Here is a 22,494-nt window from a genome sequence, read left to right on the forward strand (position 1 = left end):
CCGCTTTGAGTCGCCTGACGGTTGACCAACAGACTGCTTAGATGTGCAGTGGAAGTCAAGGGCCTCAAGCCCACTTCGGGCTCCATCAACTTGAAAAATGGAGATATAACTTGGAAACTTTACGAGAACAGCGGAGAATGCGATCATGCTCGGCCACTGGATCACTTATACCAGTCCAAATATCATTTTCCATAAGCATGCGGTTATTGTACACGGCTGTTTCGACGATTTCTTCCGGCTGACTCATGGACGGTCATTGACGGTATCCCACAGTAGGCTACATTGCGATATCTACTTTTTGTAAACTACTTCCATCAATCTTTCCACGGACATGTCTCTTTCACTGCTGTCATGCTTCGAGTCGCTGTCATACCTGCTTCCTGTCCCTTGTCTGCCGCCACCAGTTCCTTCGCTTCCTCTTCGAGCTCTTCGAAAGAGAAGTGATGCTCTCCGTACGGCTATCTTCTGTGGATCGCCCATGTTTCCAAAATACGGTAAGCTCTGATATGACCACGAGCTTTGCTTGTATACCAAGGAATAAGAAGAGCAACCTAAACAACAGCTACATACATTCTCGCAGCTACTTGGACCTCGAAGAACAGTCTGACCAGAGCAATAGTTGTACAGCACTCGAGATTCCAATAACTCCGCTCTTTGGAATCGTGGGTTTGGTTTTAAGAACGTGACATTCCAGAATGCACAGATAACTCAGGTGTAGAGGCTACTGAGCAGATCATCGCTACCACTGAGCCATTGGCCTGTTTTGCTTGAAGGAAACATGCCGAAGCTTTTGGAAATTCTACGAAGTTGATCTCAATCCACATAGGCAGTAGACCAGGAAGAAAGTATGACCTGCTGCAATCACGACCTGAAACTTACGGCCCTTGGTCCAATCAGATCAGACTTAGTCGAGCAGTCACCATTTCATAACACAGTTTTAGCGAAATTAATCGCTTTGACCCTTTATCTACAAGCGAGACGTAGAGTACAAAGTCCTCGTCTGTACGTAAAGTACCACACGTAAATACAACCCCATCCCTTGGTCTCTTCGCTGCATAAAAAGGGTAGCCATATGCATGAAGCAACGTCCGTGATCATCCGTCCCTTGTTGCCCTTGGAGCACCGATTCCACATGCACACATACCATGAAAGAATGTACAATGAAGCACGAAGTCATCTCGTCCTTCCACATGATTCCGGCTGAGATGCTGACACACGCCTTCAGTAAAATCCATTACCTTCCGAACTCCGTATTTGAATTGATTCAGTACCTCCCTCCCTCTCGCATCATAGGCAGCATTTCCGTGCCAGCTCCGCCCATTTCGTACTTCAGCGGACTGCCTTGGCCACCTTCACCACTGCTATAGCCTATGCCGCCATAGCTACTTGCGCCGCTGTATACGGGTACTCCTTGGCTACCGCCGTGGTTAGCTGCGTTCTGGAGGCCGCGTGAGAATTGGTCCAACCATCCGCCTTGCGGAGAATGCTGGGCTTCGCGTTGGAGTTGCAGTTGGAAGTCTTGTGGGGATTGATACTGCGCTTGTTGCTGACTGTGGTTCGCTTGATACGTCTGTGGCTGTTGGTAGTGGGTCGGATAATTCGGAGATTGATGATGATGATAAGGCTGATGATCGGACTGATGATACTGATGAGGTTGTGGCTGATGATGAAGTGAGCTGGCAGCATAGGAGGGTGAGTAATGGTTGTATTGCTGGTAGGATTGGGGGTTCGTATGAAAATTGCGGTACGCTTGGGGCGAAGGGTGGTGGTAAGATGGCTGAGGTTGCTGAATAGCTGACATCTGTACGTGCTGAGGCTGTTGATATTCTTGTTTGATACTGTTGCTGCGACTATGACTTTGGCCTTGTGTCTGGATTTGGCTTATGCTCTGGCCACGCTGCAATTGCTGTTGATGCTGGTATTGTTGGGCCTTGACCTTAGCTTCCATGGAGTTCTGGCTGATTTGCTCTTGCTGGCTTGGTGTACGCGTCATGAGGTACTCTTCACTGATACTAGGGCCTCTTGGTCGGGTCTTGGGTGCAGCGGCCGGAGCTGGTAGATAAGCAGAACTGAAGCCCCCTCCAAGAGCGTATGGTGACTGATAAACTTGGGGACGAGCCTTCTCCGCATCGTGAAGATAAGTATACCTCTCTGAGACATTAATGCGAGAAATTTTCTTCGTCTCTGGTACTAGCGCTGTCAATACGATAGATTTTTCTGGGGCACTGGATACTGATGATGGGCGTCGCTGAGCCGATGACGGTCTACTGAAGGTGTGCTGGTTAGCAATAGGAGTGCTAGTCGTAAAAGGGACGCCCATCATGTTGGCAACGGGAGCTTGAGGCCGAGAGTATGGTGCAGGCTGAGGCGTATGCAGCGGCTGACTGTGCTGCTCTTGAGAATACTGCGGCCGAGCCTGGGCTTGCTGGTACGGCATAGGAGTTCGCTGAATATTGTCAGTGGACGTCACATGGAGAGAACATGTTTGAAGAGCCTCACGTTGTAGTTATAATTGTACTTAATTCGACTCCTGGGATCTTGAGGCGCTTGGGGCTGTCCAGACATCATGGGTGCTGTAGGAGCTGCAGCTCCCATGGATGCTTGTGGAGCTCGATAGCCAGGATTTTGATGGCTGTGGTACTGTTGCGGAAGCTGGGAAGCCGCTGCGTTTTGGAATGCACGCTGGTTGTACAATGCTTGCGCGTCGACATTGACACCGGGTTTAGGCTTGTACTGAGCAGCTATTGGATCCGTGATAGCATATTTGCCGTGGTATGGCCGTTCCTTGGTAGCTGCTGGCTTCGTATACTGGGTTGCCGCGGCCTTGGGCTGTGGCTTGACCTGTGGCACATGGACGTTGGCGCCAGTACGGGGAGCGTTTAGGGCATTTTGATGATTGATACCAGATGGGTACGAAGCTGAGTAAGGTACTCGTTGGGCAGGTGGCTTCGCAGCTGCAGCGGCTACTGAGGCAATCCTGACGCTCTCCAGGAAATTCGCAGTCGGGTCGTTCTGCTGGATGGCTAAATGTGCAGTGTAATGGGCTTTTGCTTCAGTAGATGATTTGCCAAGATAGTACCACAGCTTGCTCGGCTTGTCAATGTCGATCTTTACCTGAGCCGGGTTCCGGAAGGCTTTGCAAGAGTCGAACTCCTCCCAGCGGAAATTGCTATCAGGGTCACCGAAAGGATCGTTTGGTTTAGGATCGTCGTTGTTCGCAGGATCTTCGGCAGTAGTTCGAGATTTGCGGGCCAGCTCAGCGGGCAGAGGCTTGGCATTTTCAGAAGGCATTGGCAGCTGAGAGTTGATGGGATCAAAGACAAGCAGCCACTTGTATTCGACCTCGATCTTGTCCCTGTAGGACTTTTCGTTAGCGAGGGAACTCTAAGATACACTTGTCAAGGACTTACCCCCTTGGCAGAACGTGGATTAGCAGCGTCTGCTCGCTTTTCCGATTTTCCAAGACAACACCAGCGAAGATGTCTCCGTGAAGATACTGCATCTGGACCACTTCTCCAACGGGAAGCTTGAGTGCAGTCTTCCTTATCAAAGTATTCTCCTCAAGATGAGCACCTTCAACATTCTTCCCTCTTCTGCCTCGGTGGATGCGACATCGGAAGTCAATCCCAGTGTCCGTGTACTCGGTCCCGTCCTCTCCGTACACTGGCACGAGACCGATGTCGACGAGCACTCCGGCTTGAGCTGCGCACGTTGCGTGAAACGCTCGAACACACTTCTTCTGGGAGCACTGGAAGACAGCCCCCTTTTTGCTGCGACAGTGGTTGCATTTCAGTTCCAAGCGAGCTTTATCAATGTGAGCGACATCGCAGATCTTTTCACACCCTCCTTCCTCGGATATGTAGGTCTCGGGAGTATAAAGACCACAACGCCGATGAGCTTTGTGGCCATTGTCAGTCGGCAGCAGCTCTTCATAAGAGTTATCGTTCGGACACAGTATGCAAGGCTCATATGCCGGCGCTTTCATCTTAATTCGTAACTTCTTGATCTTTGGCTTGGTGTCTTTCTCGTTGGCGTCCCTCTTTCTCTTGTGACTTCGTTTAGGTTTGCCCTTGTCGCTGCTCGGAGGTGTAGGCAGATCAGTAGGCTCATCATCCTCGTCGTCTTCCTCGTCTTCAGTCTCTTCGTAGTACTCGGGGGTGGGCTCACCACGAAGCTTTCGCTCGATATCTCGAACATCAACCCAGACACTGTCAGCTTCACAATTGCACTTTCTAGCGACTTTGCCGTAATCCAACCAAGCCTCAGTAGCAAAATTGACAGATTCAGCGCAATTGTAGCCGAGATTGTAGCCCGAATGATAGCCATACGGGAAAGTGATGACGAACTCTCCTTCGTTGTGGACAAGGCGGTTGACCTTGATCTTGTGCTGCGATTCGAGAAGTTGAGGCGAAATGAGGTAGGTCTTGTGGCGGAGGAACTGATCGCAGTTCTTTGCATCGTTTGGCCAGATTGATCGCATGGTTGTTTCAAACTTCCGCGCATCTGCTTGTGAGATACTGTACCACTGCTTTGGAGCCCCAAAATGAATGTAGTTGATACTGTAGAGATCCACATCTTCCAAATGCCAAGCAAAAGAAGCCTTCCACATACCCAGGTAAAGGTACGCCGTGTTAACACCGGGCACCGATTGACCCAGAACGTCCAAAAGGTTTTCAAGCTTTGCGACATTCCACTCCTTGGTTGAGTCGTCGAAAAGAGATCCTGGCATATCGGCACCGTACAACGGATTACTAAAATTCAAGCTCTTCCAGTATGCTGTTTCAAGCTCCTGTATGCGCTCCGTGGTCCATTCTCCCTGGTTGTAGACGCGATAATCGAAGTCTTGGAAAGCCTCCTCGTCTACCACATCTGCTTGATCTCGACGGTTATGTTGTCTCCTAGACGAAACCGATTTTGATTGACCGGACTTTGGTTGACGGCCTTTAGACTTGGGTGTTTCGTCGTCACTGAACTGTTCTTTCTTCATTTTCTTTGGCTTCAGTGGTGGCGAAACGGGCGTGAGCGGTGTCTCTACTCTACTGCCATTTGCGTCTTGAGCGGCCTCCTTTTCATTCTCTTCAACAGTAGCCGCCAACGGACGGATCCTAGGACGACCAGGCCCCCTTTTCTTTGGGCCCGTATTTGTACCAGGAGGATTTCGCACTCGTGCAGGAGGCGCTCTGATAGGCTTTTCCTGGTTACGCCGACGCTCGCCTCGCTTCGCTGGTGGCTGATGACTGCTCTCTTCGGTCAAGGCTTTCCATTGCGGCAGGTTGTACGAACGCTGTTTCTCTATGTTGGCTTGTGTATAAGTGCCGTGTGTACCATGGAATTCCTGTGTAATAGGATTCTTGACTTTGATGGTCTTGACTTGTTCGTCGAGTGAAGGGAGAGAATCGCGCCTGGTCAGAATTGATTAGCCGGCGTTGAGTGGCAAATCAGCTCTTTCATTGCGAATACATACCATTCTTTAGGGGGAATGACCTTGACAATGCCTGACTTCATGCCATACTTGTCGATCTTCTGGATGAATTCTTTGAAACTGCGGAATTGGTTCATAGTCTTAGGATATGTCAGTGTGATGAAACAAGCAACCGCAGGCCCATCGCGTGCCATAGATTAGAGTCTTCTGGCGCGGGTAGGATACTTACAGGCTTGAAAACGGGCACTTTCCCACCATCATAGTAGTGGTCCGGAACAATCTCATCCTCATCCTCTACCTTCGGTTGAACAGGATGTTCCTCTAAAGATTCTTCCGGCTCCAGATCAGATAGCTCTGATCCAGATTCGTCGTCCTTCTTATCAGTATTCTCGCTCGTGGGTGGGGTAAGGGCAGGTCTGCTATCGGCCTGATCGATCTCCATCTTCACCTCACCTTCGCTGGGTGGAGACATGGCCGCATCCGCCATGGCGGCGAATGATATTCTCTTTCAGCTGACAGTCAACGGAGCGCTCGAGTACCGCTGGTTGATGGTGCAATCAGACTGTCAGGCCAGTAGTGTTATTCGAGTCTTCTCGTCGCATGCCAAGAGGCCGAAGAGTGAGTCTCGTGCCTCCCTAGGCGAAGGATGTCCCAAGAAACAATACAGGTGATATCAGAGATTGATATGAGGATCTCCAAGGTCCATTGCTTGATGCTTGTCCAGGGGATCAGCTAAAATGCCATGGGGGTCAGTAAAGACGTGGTTGAGGTCTAGAGTGTCGCTTGCGCCAAGCTTTTAGGGCTTAGTGTCCACGCCAAGAACATCCTTCCGCACGAACTGCCGGTTCTATTCAAGGAGGCTTCGAGCTTTCGCTCTTATCAGATCACGGCACTCACCAAGACTGAATACTCAAGCTTTCATGAAGCATTCGAACAAGCCACTACTGTGTCACTCTGGAATTGATCGATTTCCAGATTTAGTTGACGTTGTCTTCAGTTCAAAAAGGATGGTCTTATCTCTTCGACCAAACTGCTTGTCTACATGTACGATCACTTGCTTTAACGGATCCCAACCCTTTGCAATTGGGGTATGCGTAAAGAACATCTCTTTGCTGACCAAGACCCTCATAGCAAAGATCAATCCTTGTGTTGTGCATCTATCCCTAGCCGAGATCTTCACCATACCTAGGCTCCCAGAAATATTTTCACCAAACAATTAATCTTTTGCTTAGGGCATCCTCACATTTCCATGAAAGGAAGACATGGTACAAAGAAGTTGGACAAGCATGTCGGTAAGGTACCTTGCAGTAGATCACGTTTGATGATTCAGCCCTAGATCGGATGACAGCCGCACATTGCATGAATCGGCCGCGGCCAATTGCTATTGGGCAGTTAGACATGGTAGAAAGAACCCTGAGTCTTGTATCTTGTATCTGGTAGGATGTAACAGGAAGGCTCGGAAGGGTAAATCTCAAAGTCATGGTGCTTGAGAGAGCATCATTCTGGTAGACCCGCTCTAGACGCAATGCACCCGCTATGCTCGCAACATTACCGGCTATGCCCAAGCATCGGCAGCCACGTAAAGTGAAATGCTATACTAGTCCTCGTTCTAGCTCTTCCGGATTTTCCTTTTTGCATCATAGAAGAAAGATCGCACATGCTCAAAGGCCGCACGTACAAAGGACCTAATGAAACAGATGGTGCGGGGTCAGCGCAACTTGCCTATTGGGCTCCGTCACCACGCCCACGGTTGCCTCGGAATCCACCACGTCCACGTCCACCACCACGTCCACCGCCTTCTCCTCCACCGCGATCTCCCCTATAGCCTCCGCGGCTACGCCCTCCGCCCTCTCCACGATCGCCCCTAAAGCCACGGCCACCACGGTTACCACCACGATGCTCTCCTTGACCACTGCCGCGACCCCGTCCACCACGATGATGCTGGACTTCATGAAAACCATCACCGCCGTCAGCAGGGGTCTGCGCATATCCTGGAGTCGGCATGGAATCTGTGGGTTCAGTGGGAACGTCTTCAGCCCAGCTCTGAGTACTTGTCATCCCTGCGGGCGTGGCGGAGTTTCCAGTGTCTGTCTCGGTAGGATCACGTGGGATCTCGACCCATTCGTCGTGGCCTGAACCGGCAGAAGCCGGGTCCTTGGCCTCCCAGTTGGTTCCGGCCGCTGCGTTGGCCGCACCAGCATCGATGTTGGATGCGTCTGGCACATTGGGAGTGTCGACATGGGAAGAGACTCCATTCACTGTGGGCTCAGCTGAATCGTCGATCTCTGTGAGTCCGGCATGAGCAACCGTAGGGTCAGTTCCAATGGTCGCAGACGAATCTTCGGCAGCGGGAGGTGCTGGCTCCGACTGAGCGACTTCTTCTGCCCAAGCTTCTTCCGCTGCATATGGTGCATACTCAAACGCTAAGTCTCGGACCTGCTTATCTATGCATGGCATTTCAATGGATTGAGCGTGGATATAATGCATGGGAACTGCAAAAGACTTACAGGTAAATTCTGAGGGAGTTTGATCAACTGTTGGCACTTTTTCATCGCTACCGGCAATCAAGCTCTCCATTGCCACGACCGCACCGATCTCGCCTCCGTAGACCAGCAGCAGAGCACCTTCAAAAGCCCGATTCTCGGGTGAAGTCTCATCACCACCCTGCCGCTTAGCTGCTGCTGCTCTCAGGAATTTGCTGAGCACGAGTAGATTATCTTTAGCTTCCTTTCTGCCATCCGCTGCTGCCTCGGCGACTGCAGCTTCCTTGACCTTGTGCAGTTCATCTGTATGCGCAGTCTCGAGAGCTGATTTTTCTGCGGACAAGCGCTTCTGATAGTCCTCGTCGAATTGCTTGTACTGAGCAATCTGTTCCTCGAGTTGTGTAAGAGAAGCTTGTAGCGAAGGTTTCTTTTGAGCTTGAGCTTTTTGGTCTTGGTTGATCTTTCGAGCCGAAAGGAGCTCGTCGAGCGACAAGCCTGGGTTCTCGGCGATGATAGAGTCAACCTTTTGTGTGGCATTCTAATTACTCAATGGTCAGAGTGGTTGCAACGAACGCACACAGGGTGTTAGTCACCAGCTTTTTTTTGATGTTGCGGATGTTCCTAGAGGTCGTGTTAGCCCTTCGGATGATATTGGAGCCCCGAGCTCAACGAATAGTGAGCCTACTTATACAGCTCCTTGATATATGGACTCTCGTAAGACCCATCTGGCGCGGTTGCGGCCCCATCAACGGCTGTTTGCCCAGCTCCAGATTCCGGTTCTGTTGGTGAAGCTGCGGTTTGAACTGGGCCTTCAGCCTTGGCTTTCTTCTTCCTCGCACTCTTAGATTCGGAGTAAGCTAATGAGTTGGACACTTGGGCGGTAGACATGGCTGAATTCGGGTCGTGAACCGGAAGGAAACGTTATCTTGCCCTTGGTATCTTGCTGGACAGTGAGGTTGAATAGTCGATTGGCCGGTTGAAATGCTCCGGGAAAGGGCACTGATGTTATCAACGTGTAGCAGTGAAGTAGTTATGAATGTCGGATAATTCGAAACCTGTAGATGTCATTTGAGTTCGCGGCAAGATGGGGTGTATGAAAAGGGAACTTTACCCTCATTTGGTGGTTGAAGCTGTCAATACTTTGATAGGGCTGCACTAGCGCGTCTTGGTCCTCACTTGCAGACCTGTTGACTTTCTTGTTCAAACCGCACCCTCTCCATCGAGGGCCGCTGACACCAATTTCTCCGTTCACGGTCCTTGCAAGAAGCTGTGTCACCAGCTCTGCCTCTCCGGAGTACAGGAGGTGTTTACCTCGTAACTTTAGACCGCAATGCACCACTGCTTTCCAGGCCATTCATGATGATGTCTTGCACAGCTATTCAAGCGTTGACAGCTGCAAGTCCTTCAGGCTTTCGAAGATACAGAACTCCATCAGGGTGGCTACGAACCCTTCTAAATCTTATGATTGTGGCTTCCTCACCTTTACGTTTGATAGCTTGCAATGAATATTTCCAATGATATCCTTTTGGGGGAACCGCAATACTCGCATACGAGTAGGTACTGTTGAAGCTTTTCAACGAACAGTATGCTACGCTAACCTTCATGCTAACATCGGAGACGGAGGGTTTGAATCCTATCTATTACTCAAGTGAGCGGTGGTGGCGGGAAAAGGCTCCTTCTCTAGCCGATGGGTTTCGAGTCGGTCTAGCCTTATTTTTTCCATATCCCGAAGAGCCTCAATGATCGCCCGGAGACAAGGGGGGGCATCAAGGCCAATTCTCCCCGCGGAGGAGCCCCCCACCTTCTGACGACGCGGGGTATTCTAGGCCGTGGTGACGTTGCAGCTTGAACGCGCTCGTCGGGCTAAGAGTAAGACTGCCCTTCGAGTAAAAATTACTTATACTCTACTGATCGACAGCAAACAATTGCATCTTGGTCCGAAGCTTCGGATCATCCGATCTACTGAGGCGCATCCTCTTGTCCGTACTGCACACCCCAAAGACCTATTACACACAGCCACCTTTTGCTGTTATCTCATCATCTCATTTACCCCTAAACGCCATTCGTCCGGGCAACAGACCATTCATTATTGACCCTTCTTTGAAGTGGAGTGCATAAACGACGAGTGATCGTTGGGGGACCATATGCACGGGGAGTAAAGTGTGACGGTCGATTTTTCCCGCGCTTACTATAGGTGGTCATGAGGTAGGTGCGCAGTCCTATAGTGCATCATACAAAAGCCTGCGCTTTCGCTTTTGTCCATGGACCACAAGAACAGCACAGCGCACTCTCTGACTTCATCCCGGGGTCCGCATCATTTGGCAAACGTGTGACTTTTGTCATACAACACCTCCTCATGAGCATCCTTGCTAAGATTCCTGTTTCTTTCACATCTTGCTGTTGCTGATTCCAATGCCTTCGTATTGCCTTCAAGACTGTCATTACTTCTACAGAAGTGCTTTGAAGCTTTTGTCTATCTCGACGCTGGTGTCTCCTACGCTCACCTGACTAAAACGTCTTCACCATGACAGTACGCACTTTCACTATGCCTAAGTCTCTGAACGAGTCGTTGGCGAATTCACAGCCTCCCGTCTCCGATGCCGATCGCTCCTCGCCTAAAAGGACACAGCAGTCATACTCCGTCTCGCAGCGAGAACCTCTAGCATCGCATGGAGCGAAGCACCAGCCTGGGATCACCTTCGCCGCTCAAGACAAGCTCCCAAAGTTGCCAATACCAGAACTCGAAAGTACTCTCAAGAAATATCAGGATGTGCTCCGGCCGCTTCAAAGCAAACGAGAGCAAGAAGATACCTGTGCGGCGGCGCAGGAATTCTTGAAAGGAGAGGGTCTTGAGCTACAGGCGAGACTCAAGAAATATGCCACAGGAAAGACAAGCTACATCGAGCAATTTTGTACGTCTCCATCTTCGCAACTTCTGGCATTCCCGAGGCTGACAGCGTGCTTCGAGGGTACGATTCGTATCTGAACTTTGACAACCCTGTTGTTCTGAACCTCAATCCCTTCTTCCTCCTCGAAGATGACCCGACGCCAGCTCGAAACAATCAAGTCACACGTGCCGCATCTCTCGTCATATCTGCTCTATGCTTTGTTCGTGCAGTCCGGAAGGAAGAGCTACCGCCAGACACCCTGAAAGGGACCCCTCTCTGTATGTACCAGTATTCGAGACTCTTTGGCACCGCCCGCGTACCAACAGAGAATGGATGCCAGATTGCGCAAGATAGCGGTGCGAAGCATATTGTCGTGCTTTGCAAGGGGCAATTCTACTGGTACGACGTCTTGGATGACAACGCAGACCTGATCATGACGGAGAAAGATATGGCATTGAACCTGCAGGTGATTGTCGACGATGCCGAGGAAACACCGATTCAAGAAGCAGCGAAAGCTGCACTTGGGATACTAAGTACAGAGAATCGAAAGACTTGGTCAGGACTGAGAGATGTCCTGACGCGAGAAGAGGACTCGAACAACGCTGACTGTCTAGGTATCGTGGATTCTGCACTGTTCATCTTATGTCTTGACTATACCGAGCCACAGACAAGCGCTCAGCTTTGCGGAAACATGCTCTGCGGCACGAGCGAAGTTGTGAGGGGCGTCCAAGTTGGTACCTGTACAAATCGATGGTACGATAAGATGCAGATCATTGTATGCAAGAATGGCAGCGCAGGTATCAACTTTGAACATACTGGTGTCGACGGTCATACAGTCCTGCGATTTGCCAGCGACCTTTACACCGACACCATTCTACGATTTGCTAAGAGTATCAACGGACAAGCTCCCAGTCTGTGGGCATCAGACAGTCCTGACCCATCAAAGAGAGACCCAGAAAGTTTTGGAGACGTCAGCACAACGCCACACAAGTTGGAATGGGACATGCTACCGGAGCTCAGCACTGCATTACGATTTGCTGAAACGAGACTAGCAGATCTCATCCAGCAGAACGAATTCCAGACATTGGAGTTCACCGGGTACGGAAAGAGTTTCATGACCTCAACAGGCTTTTCTCCCGATGCTTTCGTTCAAATGGCATTCCAAGCCGCCTACTACGGTCTCTACGGCCGTGTAGAAAACGTCTACGAGCCAGCCATGACCAAGGTCTTCCTCCACGGCCGGACTGAAGCCATACGGGCCGTCTCTCCAGAATCTGCGGACTTCGTTCGCACCTTCTGGGGCGAGAATCCTGCCACCCAAAAGGTTGAAGCTCTGCGAAAAGCAACACAGAAGCATACAGCCCATACAAAAGAGTGTGCAAAAGCACTCGGCCAAGACCGCCATCTCTACGCCCTTTACTGCGTCTGGCAGCGCGCTGTCGACGAGGAAGGAGCCGAGGCCGCAAGCAGCAACGGCATGAGCTCGAATGGCTACTCGAGCCCAGTAGACGCGGGCTCAGAAGCTGGATCACCCAATCGTAATTCGTTCGCCAAAGAAGACGGCTCCGTTTCACCCTCTCCGCACGCCAAGCAGCCTACTCACCAAATGCCCGCCCTATTCGCCGATGGCGGGTGGGACAGAATCAATACAACCGTTATCTCCACCTCCAACTGCGGCAACCCTGCTCTCAGACATTTCGGGTTTGGCCCCACCTCCGCCGACGGGTTTGGTATTGGCTACATCATCAAAGAAGACTCTGTATCTATTTGCGCAAGTAGCAAACATAGACAGACGAAGCGATTCATTGATGCTCTGGAGGGCTATTTTCTGGAGATCAGAAGACTCCTGAAATCAACACAGCAAAAGAGTAGGAGCGCAAAGGCCAGTCGAGCGAGGGAGGTGGTGAGACCAGAGGTGGTGCCAAAGAGAGGAAGGGCAATTGTGGGAGAAGATGACCCTGTGGACGATGTGAAGGAAGAGAGTGATGATGACGGGTTAGGTGGTTGTGAGTATTTCCTCGCAATTCTATGAGAGAACTTGCTGATATGGCTCAACCAGATGGCTTCTTCGATGCGGGCATGCTGCTTCAAGTGCTAAAGGCCAGCCAGGAAGAAAAGGACAGGCCGAGCGAGAAGGCGATAGGCAATGCACGACGGGCTGTTGGGAAGAAGTTGAGATTGAGCGAGTACTAGTGTCACAGTAAATCGCATCGGATGGCGAGATCCACGTGTATGTATTGGATGTAAAGACCGGAGGTGCATTCGTGACGTGTGTCAGCCAGCGAGCAACGTTTTACTCGCTATCACTTCCCATCAGTTCCGCCAATTCCCTCTCCTCGTCATCCGTTATTATCCCCTTCTTTTGCACTACCTTCTCTTCCTTTTCGACCCCGTTCTTGGCTTCCTCAGCTTCCCTCACCGCCTTCCCCAGATCTTCGGCCTTCAGCGACCATCGTCTAATGGTAGCATCTATGCTCACCGTCACCACCGTCTGGCCTGTCAACAACATCCCAGTGATCTCCTCAAAATGCCCTGAGAACGTATGGTGCAACTTGCCGCTCGCCCTGTCCCAAATCTTCACGTCTTCATCTCTGCCAGCACTCACGACCCAACCACCTCTCTCATCGACAGCCACTGCTCGGACGTAGTCTCCATGCACGAGCGTGGTGTCAGCTTGCCACCCTCTTTCCCTACCTAGGCATTTAACGCTACCGTCGGCGCTTGCTGTCCACAAGTCGTCGTCAGCGTCGAAATGTAACCTGTACACGCTAGTCTCGTGCTGGAGGAGTGGTTTGTCCGTCTCGGTCTCGCTAGCGGTTGAGAGGTCGTCGCTGATACGCCACCTCCTGATTTCTCGATCACTCCCCGCACTGAAAACTACGATCGATCCTCCATCATGTTTCGCTAACGGCGATGATGGGTATGTGATAGGGTCGACGGCTAAGTCCAAGATCCCTCTCGTATGCCCTCCTTTCAACGTATGTAGCTTGTCACCAGTCTCAACATCCCAGAGGATAATGGAAGCATCTGCGGAGCCAGATATGAGTACATCTGCACCATTGACACGAATGCAGAGAAGCGCTTTCACGAAGTCGGAATGGCCAAAGTAGCGGCGTTGCGGGGCTCGCGTGGTTCTGTTCCAAGACCAAATGGATTTGTCCCAGGAGCCAGCGAAGAGGGAGTCGATAGTGGATATCGTAGAGAGAGCGAGCGAGGTAAGGGGTGTCGTCGGTCCACGATAGGTATGGGAGGATTCAGCAGTCTTTAGAATGCATCATTTTCAGCAGGATATATGGGATCAAACATGGGCAGAGGTGATCTCACCTACTTCGAGCACTACCCTCCTTGCTGTCCCAGCACTTTCGGCTACGTATACAGCGCCCCGGTCTGCAGGATGGGAGATGATGGCGAGGATTTTGCTTTGAAGACGGATTGGGGAGCCATGGTGGTTTTTGGATTTGAGGGTTTTGCGGCTGGTTTCGGCGAGGGAATGACTGGGGAGAGGTGAGTGATGAATCTAACAGAAGAAATCAATTGGATTTGGGTGGGGGGAAGAGAAGCTAGAGTACCTGGTTTGAAAGAAATGATCTGGATCTGAAGATTTTGACATGTTGCATTGAGTAACTCTATTGTACTTTCCCTTACCTTTTACTTTAACCAGGGATTCTGCTACGAGTAGTCGGCTTCCCCGAGAGCTAAGGTACTTGTACTACCTTGGTACCTTATGGTAGTATTATGCCCCATAAGGTACTTCAAGGTACTTATTTTAAAGTACCTTAGATTTACTCCTTACCTTACTCGTAGTTTATGTTCCAATGCCCAATGGTCCGGCATAACCTCACCCATCATCCATCCTCCTTCATCCTCAAACACTCTCACCCATTACCTTCTCATATTCATATTCTTTCTCATCCATCCTCATCGAGCTTCATCAAGTGAAGTTATGGATTGTAGCATACATAACACAAGTCACAGGTATCTCACCAGAGCATTCGGAACCACACTCTCTCATACCGTCAGTGCTTCGGTGTTGAGCAAAAATTCAATGCCGTCGAAAGATGAAAAGCTCATGGAGACAAATTGAAATCTCTAATCATACTTAGGTATCAGGCTCGAACGTGGCACTGAATTTGACCGTCCAAGGAGAAAAGAAAACATTCTGCTCAATGCTGCTCTGTGGCCAACTTGAAAAGCTCCAACCTTCCAAAGTATACCAAGTACCCCAATCACCCTCTCTTTGATTGTTCTATGTCTTTGCTCGGATCGAAATTCATTCTATTACTTGCCAAAGCAAGCCAACGCGGGTGGCGTGTCCCTTTGGCCCTACTCTTTGAAAGCAGGGCGTGTTTCGCCCAGCTGTTGCAATTCTCTCATTGACCTGCGCAATGCGCATCTAATTTTCTCAAACCTTCTGCGCAGAGCACCTGCTACTCTACCGCATTGCTGTCTGGGAATGGCGACAAAGGACCAAGCACGCTTACGATAAAAATGCTCAATCGTAACAACATACCTACCTAGAGCTCCGTGACTGTCAGAGCGCCCAATAGGAAATTGGCACACGAGGCAATTTCGACACTCTTACAGATACGTTAGGCCCTACCCTACAAGGAAGTTCCAGGAAGAGTGAATAGCAGCATCATCTTTGAAATCGAAAGAGTCAACGATTTACCACCTGAGCCATCTCTCCAGACGAATTCTTTATCATGTCTCAAACAAGACCTAATTCCATCGAAGCAAAGATTACCTACGTTGTGCTGATGGCGCTGCTCGGTGTGGTGATCGCGGTGGGAGTCACAACCGATTAATACGGACTACCTCCTTGGCCTCACTGGTCTGGCATGACGGAGGACGACCAAATCGTACTCATTGCTTGCCCTTATGTCGGAGCTCTTATTGGAGCTCTTTTCGGATGTTCTCTAATGGCAACTTTAAACACCATTGGCGAGCAGGCTTCAACATCTGAATCCGAACGGCTCAGATCCTCTTCAATAGGTACGACACACAGCCGTGTGCCGAAGTCCATGTCAAAGCTGATGAGACGTTTTCCGTATTACCTGAAAATGCACCAAATGGCGATATTGACCTCGAGGCTCAGACACATGAACAATCAGAACTAAATACAAGCAGCGAGATCCCCAGGGATTTCGCTTCAAAGAGCATGTTAGCCTACGGCCTAAACACAGACAGCCCACAAGTACCTCCACCTTCATACACACCCAATAGAAGACCGAGTATGCAGACTCAATTCACGTCTTACAGCTCGGTTGCACATAAAACGTCAGGGGCCTCCGGTAGAGATTAAACAGTGTGGTTTGGCAAGAAACCGCATACGTCGATCGACTGGATTCAGAACTGGGTATGCTTTGGTTCACTATACCAGGCTCGTTTGTGGAAGAAGACTGTTACGCGAAAGACGTTCCCAAAAATGCTTTGGGGCGTATCTGTACGCTTGTCACAATGAGGATACCTGAGTTGCGCCTCCATTGCATCGAAATGTGCTGTCGCTATATATCAAATAAGTGTCAATGCCTTCTTCTCAATTCCTTGCTCGCAATTGTTTTGGGATGGCACCCAGTGACGCTCAAATAAAACCGGATCTTCAGGACATTTCAACAATAAAATACCCATTCGCTATGTCATCCACACGCATGTACTTCCTAGGCGACGGTGGATTCGAGATCGAAGCCTGCTCGGGAATCGAGCGTGTAAAAAAAGCATTTACCTCCCAGATAGGCCAAGTTCGATACTTCAAAGCAGAGATTTAATTCGAACAATATTTTATTGCATTATTGCATTATTGCGTACTAGAGATGGTTTAAATCTTGGAGTCTCTCTTACAGTTCCAACATCGCCGCTACTGATAACCCGCTGACAACCCATACTCCCACCGCTCCCAGAGAGCAACCAGATAGTTATACAGCTTCGAATCTCATCAAAAGCAGTCGTCGAGATGAACTCCGAGCAGGATCCCTCTGTCTTCCTTACCAACTTCTTCAAGGCCATCATCTTTTTTTCGCTGATCGTAGTTGGCCTGCTCGTTCTGCTCGCTTTCTGGCTGGCGATTCCCGACGCTCTGTCCTGGTTGTCGTACAAATTTCATGAGCTCCGCATGCGGCGAGGCATCGGCGATGCTCTTGCACAAAACATGGAAAACGGCATGGTCGAGAACCGTGTAGTCGAGAACGGTATGATCGAGTCATCCCGAATGGGTCGGCAGGTAGCTAATATGAGACAAGGTCCAGGACGCGGCGAGGAGCGTGTCTGGTGGGCAACGGATTTTTAACCACCAGCCAACGTTCATTGACAGTGTATGCACATCTGCCGTGGAGCGCATTCCGAAGGGCTGTGCGCTTTTATAGATGGTCCGTTCCTGGCTTGTCATCGCGCTTTCCATTTCCTTTCCGAGAGACAAGCTTCATCATAGACGGCAGATCCGGGTCTTGGGTTGTGTGGTACATGAATCTTTGGTCTACATTCCTTTGAAGAATCAATTTATCTTGGTAGTATGAAATCAAGAACTGTAACCGGCATTCCTTCGAGTCTTGAAGCTTCTGCCTTTCGTGCCGCAATATTTCACCTCTGTTACAAAGCTGTGTTCATGAACGTAATCGTAAGAAAGTGGGTTGTGGCCGCTTTACTCCTTACTACAAATCGTCCGGTGTGAGATTGGGAGATCTCATTTGGCAGTTTCTCGTATTTGCACCTGATCCAAACATGGTACTTCTGATCTCGTCTCTTTAACGACCAATTTCTTTCACCGTGTGCGCTTCACTGGTCTGCATTCAGCCATGTCCGGCGCTCCCTCACAAGGAAAATTTCAGTATGTGGGCAGCAAATTCCTGTGTTCTTATCTCTATACTAGAGAAAGAGTGCGAAGTTCAGAAACGGCAGTCATGTATAGGTGGGCCGAGTCTTCAAATGGACCATTGACACTTCTCTCGATTCTGGTAGATTAAGTCCTTGGGCTGCCCATATGCCTGCTATGTCAAGCCTGGCTTCCGGCATGGCTTGTTCCGAGCAACTGTTGATGGCAGGACCGTCCTGTACTAGTTGGGAGTAGGTTTGAGCAATTGTGGGCCTAAAATGCAAAGTAGTACTCTTGCTGAGAAGAATTGAGTCCGTTCGACGCCTGAGGACGATTCGAACGCAGCAACGCTACTGACGATTCCCATCCTCATTATTTACAAGACTGTCTGACCCCCAATCTGCTTCTTGTTTTGTCCCCAGACAAATGGATTGTCCGAGAACCGACAGCTAGCATGGCTTTTACTTTTACATCAGCAGGGATGGCTGGATTTCTCGGGACTGGAACCAGTGTAGTTGCTAGTGGTACTAACACGGCGCAGTGTGGATTTTGGGGCTGCAAGAAAGCGCCAGAAACCTCGTCATCTCGGCTACGAGTTCGGGATGTTCTAGCAACAGAGCAGACGACGGGTAGTACAATACCACGACTCTACTGTTGCGCTCCGTCGCTACCATGACTGATATAGTAGCAGACTCTGCCAACACGGTACCCATCAGTGCCATCGCAGTGCTCGGCTTCTTCGTTGGAATTTCGATCATCCTCATCATCGGCAAGGTGATCAAGGGACGTCGCGATCCCAAGAGAAAGAAGGCCATGGTCGCTGATCAGCAGTGGCTCAGCGATACGGGGAAAGGTACGTTACTGTCCAGAGCACTGTGAGCGTGTGTAGGTCTGAGGTGAGGACCCGAAGCAGCTGAGATGTATGAAGATGATCTCTCGCCGGATCATCGTGCGAGACACGAGGCTGGGTATTTTGGTGGGGAAGGATGCAGTCACTGCTGAGTCAAAAGCCTGTCTTTCCAGACGATGAGACGCCGTCAGCCAATTAAGATATCAAGTTGATCGGCTTGAACCCCGACTTTGTGCACGCTGGGGGCAATGCCAGAGGTCAGGACGTGGTAATAGGCTGCAAGAAAGAGGGGATTTGGATACAGAGCAAGTTTTGACATTATAATGCAATTTCCGAAATCTTCAGAAATAAAGCATTCTTCTCATCTACGAAATAAAATGCTGTACTCCATTCGTTTCTTCCTCAGGAGTCCAACCCAACTGCACCTTTCCGTCAATCACCAAAACCCACAAGCCAAACATCACAGAACGAACGTGTTCAATCTGACTTACGTCCTAACCTACCTGCAAGCGTCCACTCCCACCAGCTACGACTCCTCTCGAGAATACTCGGGTGTTGTCCCCAAAGACCCCTCGTCCAAACACACGATGCTCTGCCTCATGGCCGTCACGGCTTTGGCCCTCTCCCACATCTGTGACTGGCGGGAGCGAAGGAAACGGGATCAAAGACAGCAGGATAGGCTTGCTGCCCTCGAGAATGGCATGATGGATCTCACGGGCAGGCTCCTGCCAAACCCAGGATATCCCCTACTCGACGAGGACGATGATTTCAAACTTCCACCACCCGCATATGAGCTTCACGAGGGGATTCCTGAGGACTGAGAAGGGGACGTGGATGAGAAATGCACCACAGGGTGCCGCGATTCGTGCAAGCGATAGGTGATGCTGCTCGTACTTTGGCTTGAGTCATTTGCTGGGAAAAGGGAATATTTCGAATTGCCAAGGACGTAAGGTAGTTTTCGCTTGGAAAAGTAGAGTATTCTAGACCCACGCGCACAATTGAACGAGATTTAAATTTCTCCACTTTTATTGCCGTGCAGTTTTTCCCTTGTAAAGTACTTATACCTCCAGCCCGACAGTACTCCACGTACTTACATCCCAAACCGGACTGTGCTGCTGTACTCACGCTCCAAGCCAGACACCCCATCCAGCGCTCAACGCCAGCTCTACCATGTGTCACTCCTCCCACGTCATGAGGCATTCTGGCTATCGACACTTCGACCCTCCCGAGCACACTGCAGATGGCCACGAAATGAGTAGCATGAGCGTCTATATCCACGCGTTCTTGCTTCTTTGCTGGTTCCTGGCAAGCATGCACTGGGCATGGGTGTGGTATACTAAGCGAGGAGACGCTCGGCGGGAGCAAGGTGAACAGCAGTACTGCTTACCACTCTATGAAATCCAGCGTCGAGATGGCCGGAGAGAAGATTGTGGAGATCAGGTTGGCTTGTTGCTGTGGCTGGATGATATAAGTAACAGTGAGAACGCCGGCAAGTTGTACCTTTGTGCCAGAGTGGCTGACTGGTGAATACTTGGTAGTCGGTTTCCACCAAGATAAGGAAGGTTGTGGAATTGCATACGCCCACTCTATACCAATCACATGTCACGAAAAGGAGAGAATGCTCCTTGTCCAACCACGAATGTGTCGTTGCGAGGGAGATTGAGTGTCAGCGAAAGGGTTCTCGGACTTTCGATCCTCGAGCTTGTGAGGCTCAATGAAGACAGGACACGAGTGCCGAGGGCGGCAAATTTATCGAGGAATATATATTTATATTCTTCAACAATCCAATAATCCTATAATCCGAAAATTCAATAGAATGATAATCCAATGCAAATGGGGGAAAGCAGTCATGGAGATGGTGATGGTGATGGTGATGGTGATGACTGTATGAAGTCTGAGAAGTGTCCATGTTAATATTGGCACTCACTGATCAGCGCAAGACGTCGATGAAACATGCCGATTTCTGACCTGCATTGATTCTGGTCACGCGCAGCGAAACGAGCTAGTGAAGCCTTTTAATTAATTACCTTACAGTCGTCACTGTCAGCGTAAACTATTCTTTGCCCATTTGCCAATTTCCTGAGAGCTCACCTTTCCCCAATGCCACCCCTTCGGTCCCACCAGCTGCAAAGGAAACAATCCTACAAGCAAACTACGCATCATGCACACAACTTCCACCTCTAACACCTTTCGTACTTCTCACATACTTCATACTTCTCACACAATACTCCACACATCTCACACATCTCAAACATCTCACACGTCTCACACGTCTCATACGTCTCGCACCTCTCACCCCTCTTACCCCTCCCACACCTCTCAACCATCTCACACCTTTCAACCATCTCACCCCCCTCACATTTCTCAACCATCTCACACATCCACACCACACATCACCTTGCAAACGCCGAGCCCGACCACACCCGCCTTCGCTGCCGTCGCTTTTCCGTGTTACCTAGACAGTGAGCTCCGCGCCCTGTGGAGTAATTCAGAAGACGCATCACTCTTCTGCCCTCTCTATCTCGATTCCCAGTCCCAGATCCTCCTCCCAACCTACGTGGGCCAATTCGGGCGCCCCCAGATCGAGAGCGCCTGTTCGTGCTTCGATCATGGTGATAAACCGGCGGGAAGCACGGCGCCAACGGTGAGGACGGAGGCCGAGTTCGTCTTGACATCCACGGCGCCATCCTCGAGTACCATCGTATCAACCAGTCATCATTCCAGACCATCTTCGAAACCGAGTACGAGCACAGCTAGAGGAAGCGTAATTCAGGGGAATAGAAGCAATTCGGCTTCAAACCCTCCGCCTGGTCGTTTTGCAGTGTTTTTGGTGTCTGTGCTAGTAATATTTCTCGTGGTGGCGTTGCTGAATGATTTAATTGCGATTTAGGTGGGGGCTGGGCCCTGCTGTAGCCTTTGCCGAGGGAAGCATTTGCAGGTTCAAGAAAGATATGCCGAGGAAGGTAGATGGAGGCAGAAGGCTGGAGGCCCCGACTCAACTCACAAAAGGGTAAAGAACCATGGACTGACAGAACAAGAATGATGCTGGCAATGTCAGGGCTCCCAAAGCCTGCTCCTGAGAGACACGGTCAGGGAATTTGGAGAACTACCATTAGCCCAAAGCGTTGTAGCGTCCGCAATGAACACAAAGCATGCATGAAGAACTGATTGCTGAGTACTAACACCTATGAGACAATGCCGAACCTGGACGAAACAACGACCTCTATCCCCATCATACTACGGCCATTAGAAATGCTGAGGTACTCGATTCCAAGCCGACAAGATTCGCATCATTAGAACCCTCTAACGCTCGTAAAACCAACCATGACTGCAGGCAGACACATGTTGTATACGTAGACCTCATCGGAGGCAGGTCTTCCATCTTGACCACAATTTAATCTTCCTCTCCCCCCCCATGCTTCTATTTCTCTAACAACACCCGCCGGCCGAACCCGATTGCACTCCCTGACCTTGTCCGACTTGGACGGTGGGCTTGTTGTTGACGGTTGTGGTACCCATTCGCTCTTTAATCTGTCGCGCCATGGTCAAGAAGGCTTGTTCGACATTTGAAGCGTTCTTGGCTGATGTTTCTAGGAAGGGAATGCCAAGGCTGTCGGCGAACTCCTATGTTTCCATCAAATATCAGACTTGATTCGCGGTGGTATATCAATGTCGTCAATTATATGATACGTACCTTCGCAACCGTATACTCCACCACTTTCTTGTCCGACATATCACTTTTGTTGCCCACCAGCAGCTTGTTCACACCCTCTGTAGCGTAGCGGTCGATCTCTTGAAGCCATTGCTTGACGTTGTTGAATGAATCCATATCTGTCACATCGTAGACAACGCAGATGCCATGTGCTCCGCGGTAGTAGGAGGATGTGATGGTTCGGAATCGTTCTTGCCCTGCGGTATCCCACTAGCACTTATATCAGCGTCCGCGGACTGAATCGAGTGACTGCTATGCATACGATCTGAAGTTTTACAGTCTTGCCATCCAGCTCGATCGTCCGGATTTTCTGGTAGAGCCTGTCAGCCATCTC

At 50.2% G+C, this 22,494-nt stretch overlaps 6 protein-coding genes across 6 annotated transcripts; 2 read left to right on the top strand and 4 right to left on the bottom strand.

The window, feature by feature from the left end:
- Window positions 1-1,264: 1,264 nt before the first annotated feature.
- Window positions 1,265-5,909, bottom strand: HO133_003707 (uncharacterized protein; the record flags this gene model as incomplete). Its single annotated transcript, XM_037294629.1, has 5 exons — window positions 1,265-2,446; window positions 2,500-3,355; window positions 3,411-5,402; window positions 5,465-5,562; window positions 5,652-5,909. 5 exons carry the CDS (start codon window positions 5,907-5,909, stop codon window positions 1,265-1,267), a joined length of 4,386 nt encoding a protein of 1,461 aa, XP_037149317.1.
- Window positions 5,910-7,144: 1,235 nt separating this feature from the next.
- Window positions 7,145-8,793, bottom strand: HO133_003708 (uncharacterized protein; the record flags this gene model as incomplete). Its single annotated transcript, XM_037294630.1, has 4 exons — window positions 7,145-7,866; window positions 7,930-8,443; window positions 8,499-8,526; window positions 8,591-8,793. The coding sequence occupies 4 exons, from the start codon at window positions 8,791-8,793 to the stop codon at window positions 7,145-7,147; spliced, it is 1,467 nt and encodes a 488-aa protein (XP_037149318.1).
- A 1,636-nt stretch (window positions 8,794-10,429) lies between these two features.
- Window positions 10,430-12,986, top strand: HO133_003709 (uncharacterized protein; the record flags this gene model as incomplete). The annotated part of the gene is made up of 3 exons (XM_037294631.1): window positions 10,430-10,817; window positions 10,874-12,799; window positions 12,853-12,986. The coding sequence occupies 3 exons, from the start codon at window positions 10,430-10,432 to the stop codon at window positions 12,984-12,986; spliced, it is 2,448 nt and encodes an 815-aa protein (XP_037149319.1).
- Window positions 12,987-13,086: 100 nt separating this feature from the next.
- HO133_003710 (uncharacterized protein) lies at window positions 13,087-14,403 on the bottom strand (the record flags this gene model as incomplete). Its single annotated transcript, XM_037294632.1, has 3 exons — window positions 13,087-14,055; window positions 14,122-14,287; window positions 14,363-14,403. The coding sequence occupies 3 exons, from the start codon at window positions 14,401-14,403 to the stop codon at window positions 13,087-13,089; spliced, it is 1,176 nt and encodes a 391-aa protein (XP_037149320.1).
- Window positions 14,404-18,270: 3,867 nt separating this feature from the next.
- Window positions 18,271-19,269, top strand: HO133_003711 (uncharacterized protein; the record flags this gene model as incomplete). The annotated part of the gene is made up of 3 exons (XM_037294633.1): window positions 18,271-18,451; window positions 18,527-18,566; window positions 18,855-19,269. The coding sequence occupies 3 exons, from the start codon at window positions 18,271-18,273 to the stop codon at window positions 19,267-19,269; spliced, it is 636 nt and encodes a 211-aa protein (XP_037149321.1).
- Window positions 19,270-21,877: 2,608 nt separating this feature from the next.
- HO133_003712 (uncharacterized protein) lies at window positions 21,878-22,491 on the bottom strand (the record flags this gene model as incomplete). The annotated part of the gene is made up of 3 exons (XM_037294634.1): window positions 21,878-22,072; window positions 22,143-22,370; window positions 22,423-22,491. The coding sequence occupies 3 exons, from the start codon at window positions 22,489-22,491 to the stop codon at window positions 21,878-21,880; spliced, it is 492 nt and encodes a 163-aa protein (XP_037149322.1).
- Window positions 22,492-22,494: the final 3 nt, after the last annotated feature.

This window comes from Letharia lupina (assembly GCF_014066315.1).
Source record: "Letharia lupina isolate WasteWater1 chromosome Unknown contig_18, whole genome shotgun sequence".
Lineage (NCBI taxonomy): Eukaryota > Fungi > Ascomycota > Lecanoromycetes > Lecanorales > Parmeliaceae > Letharia > Letharia lupina.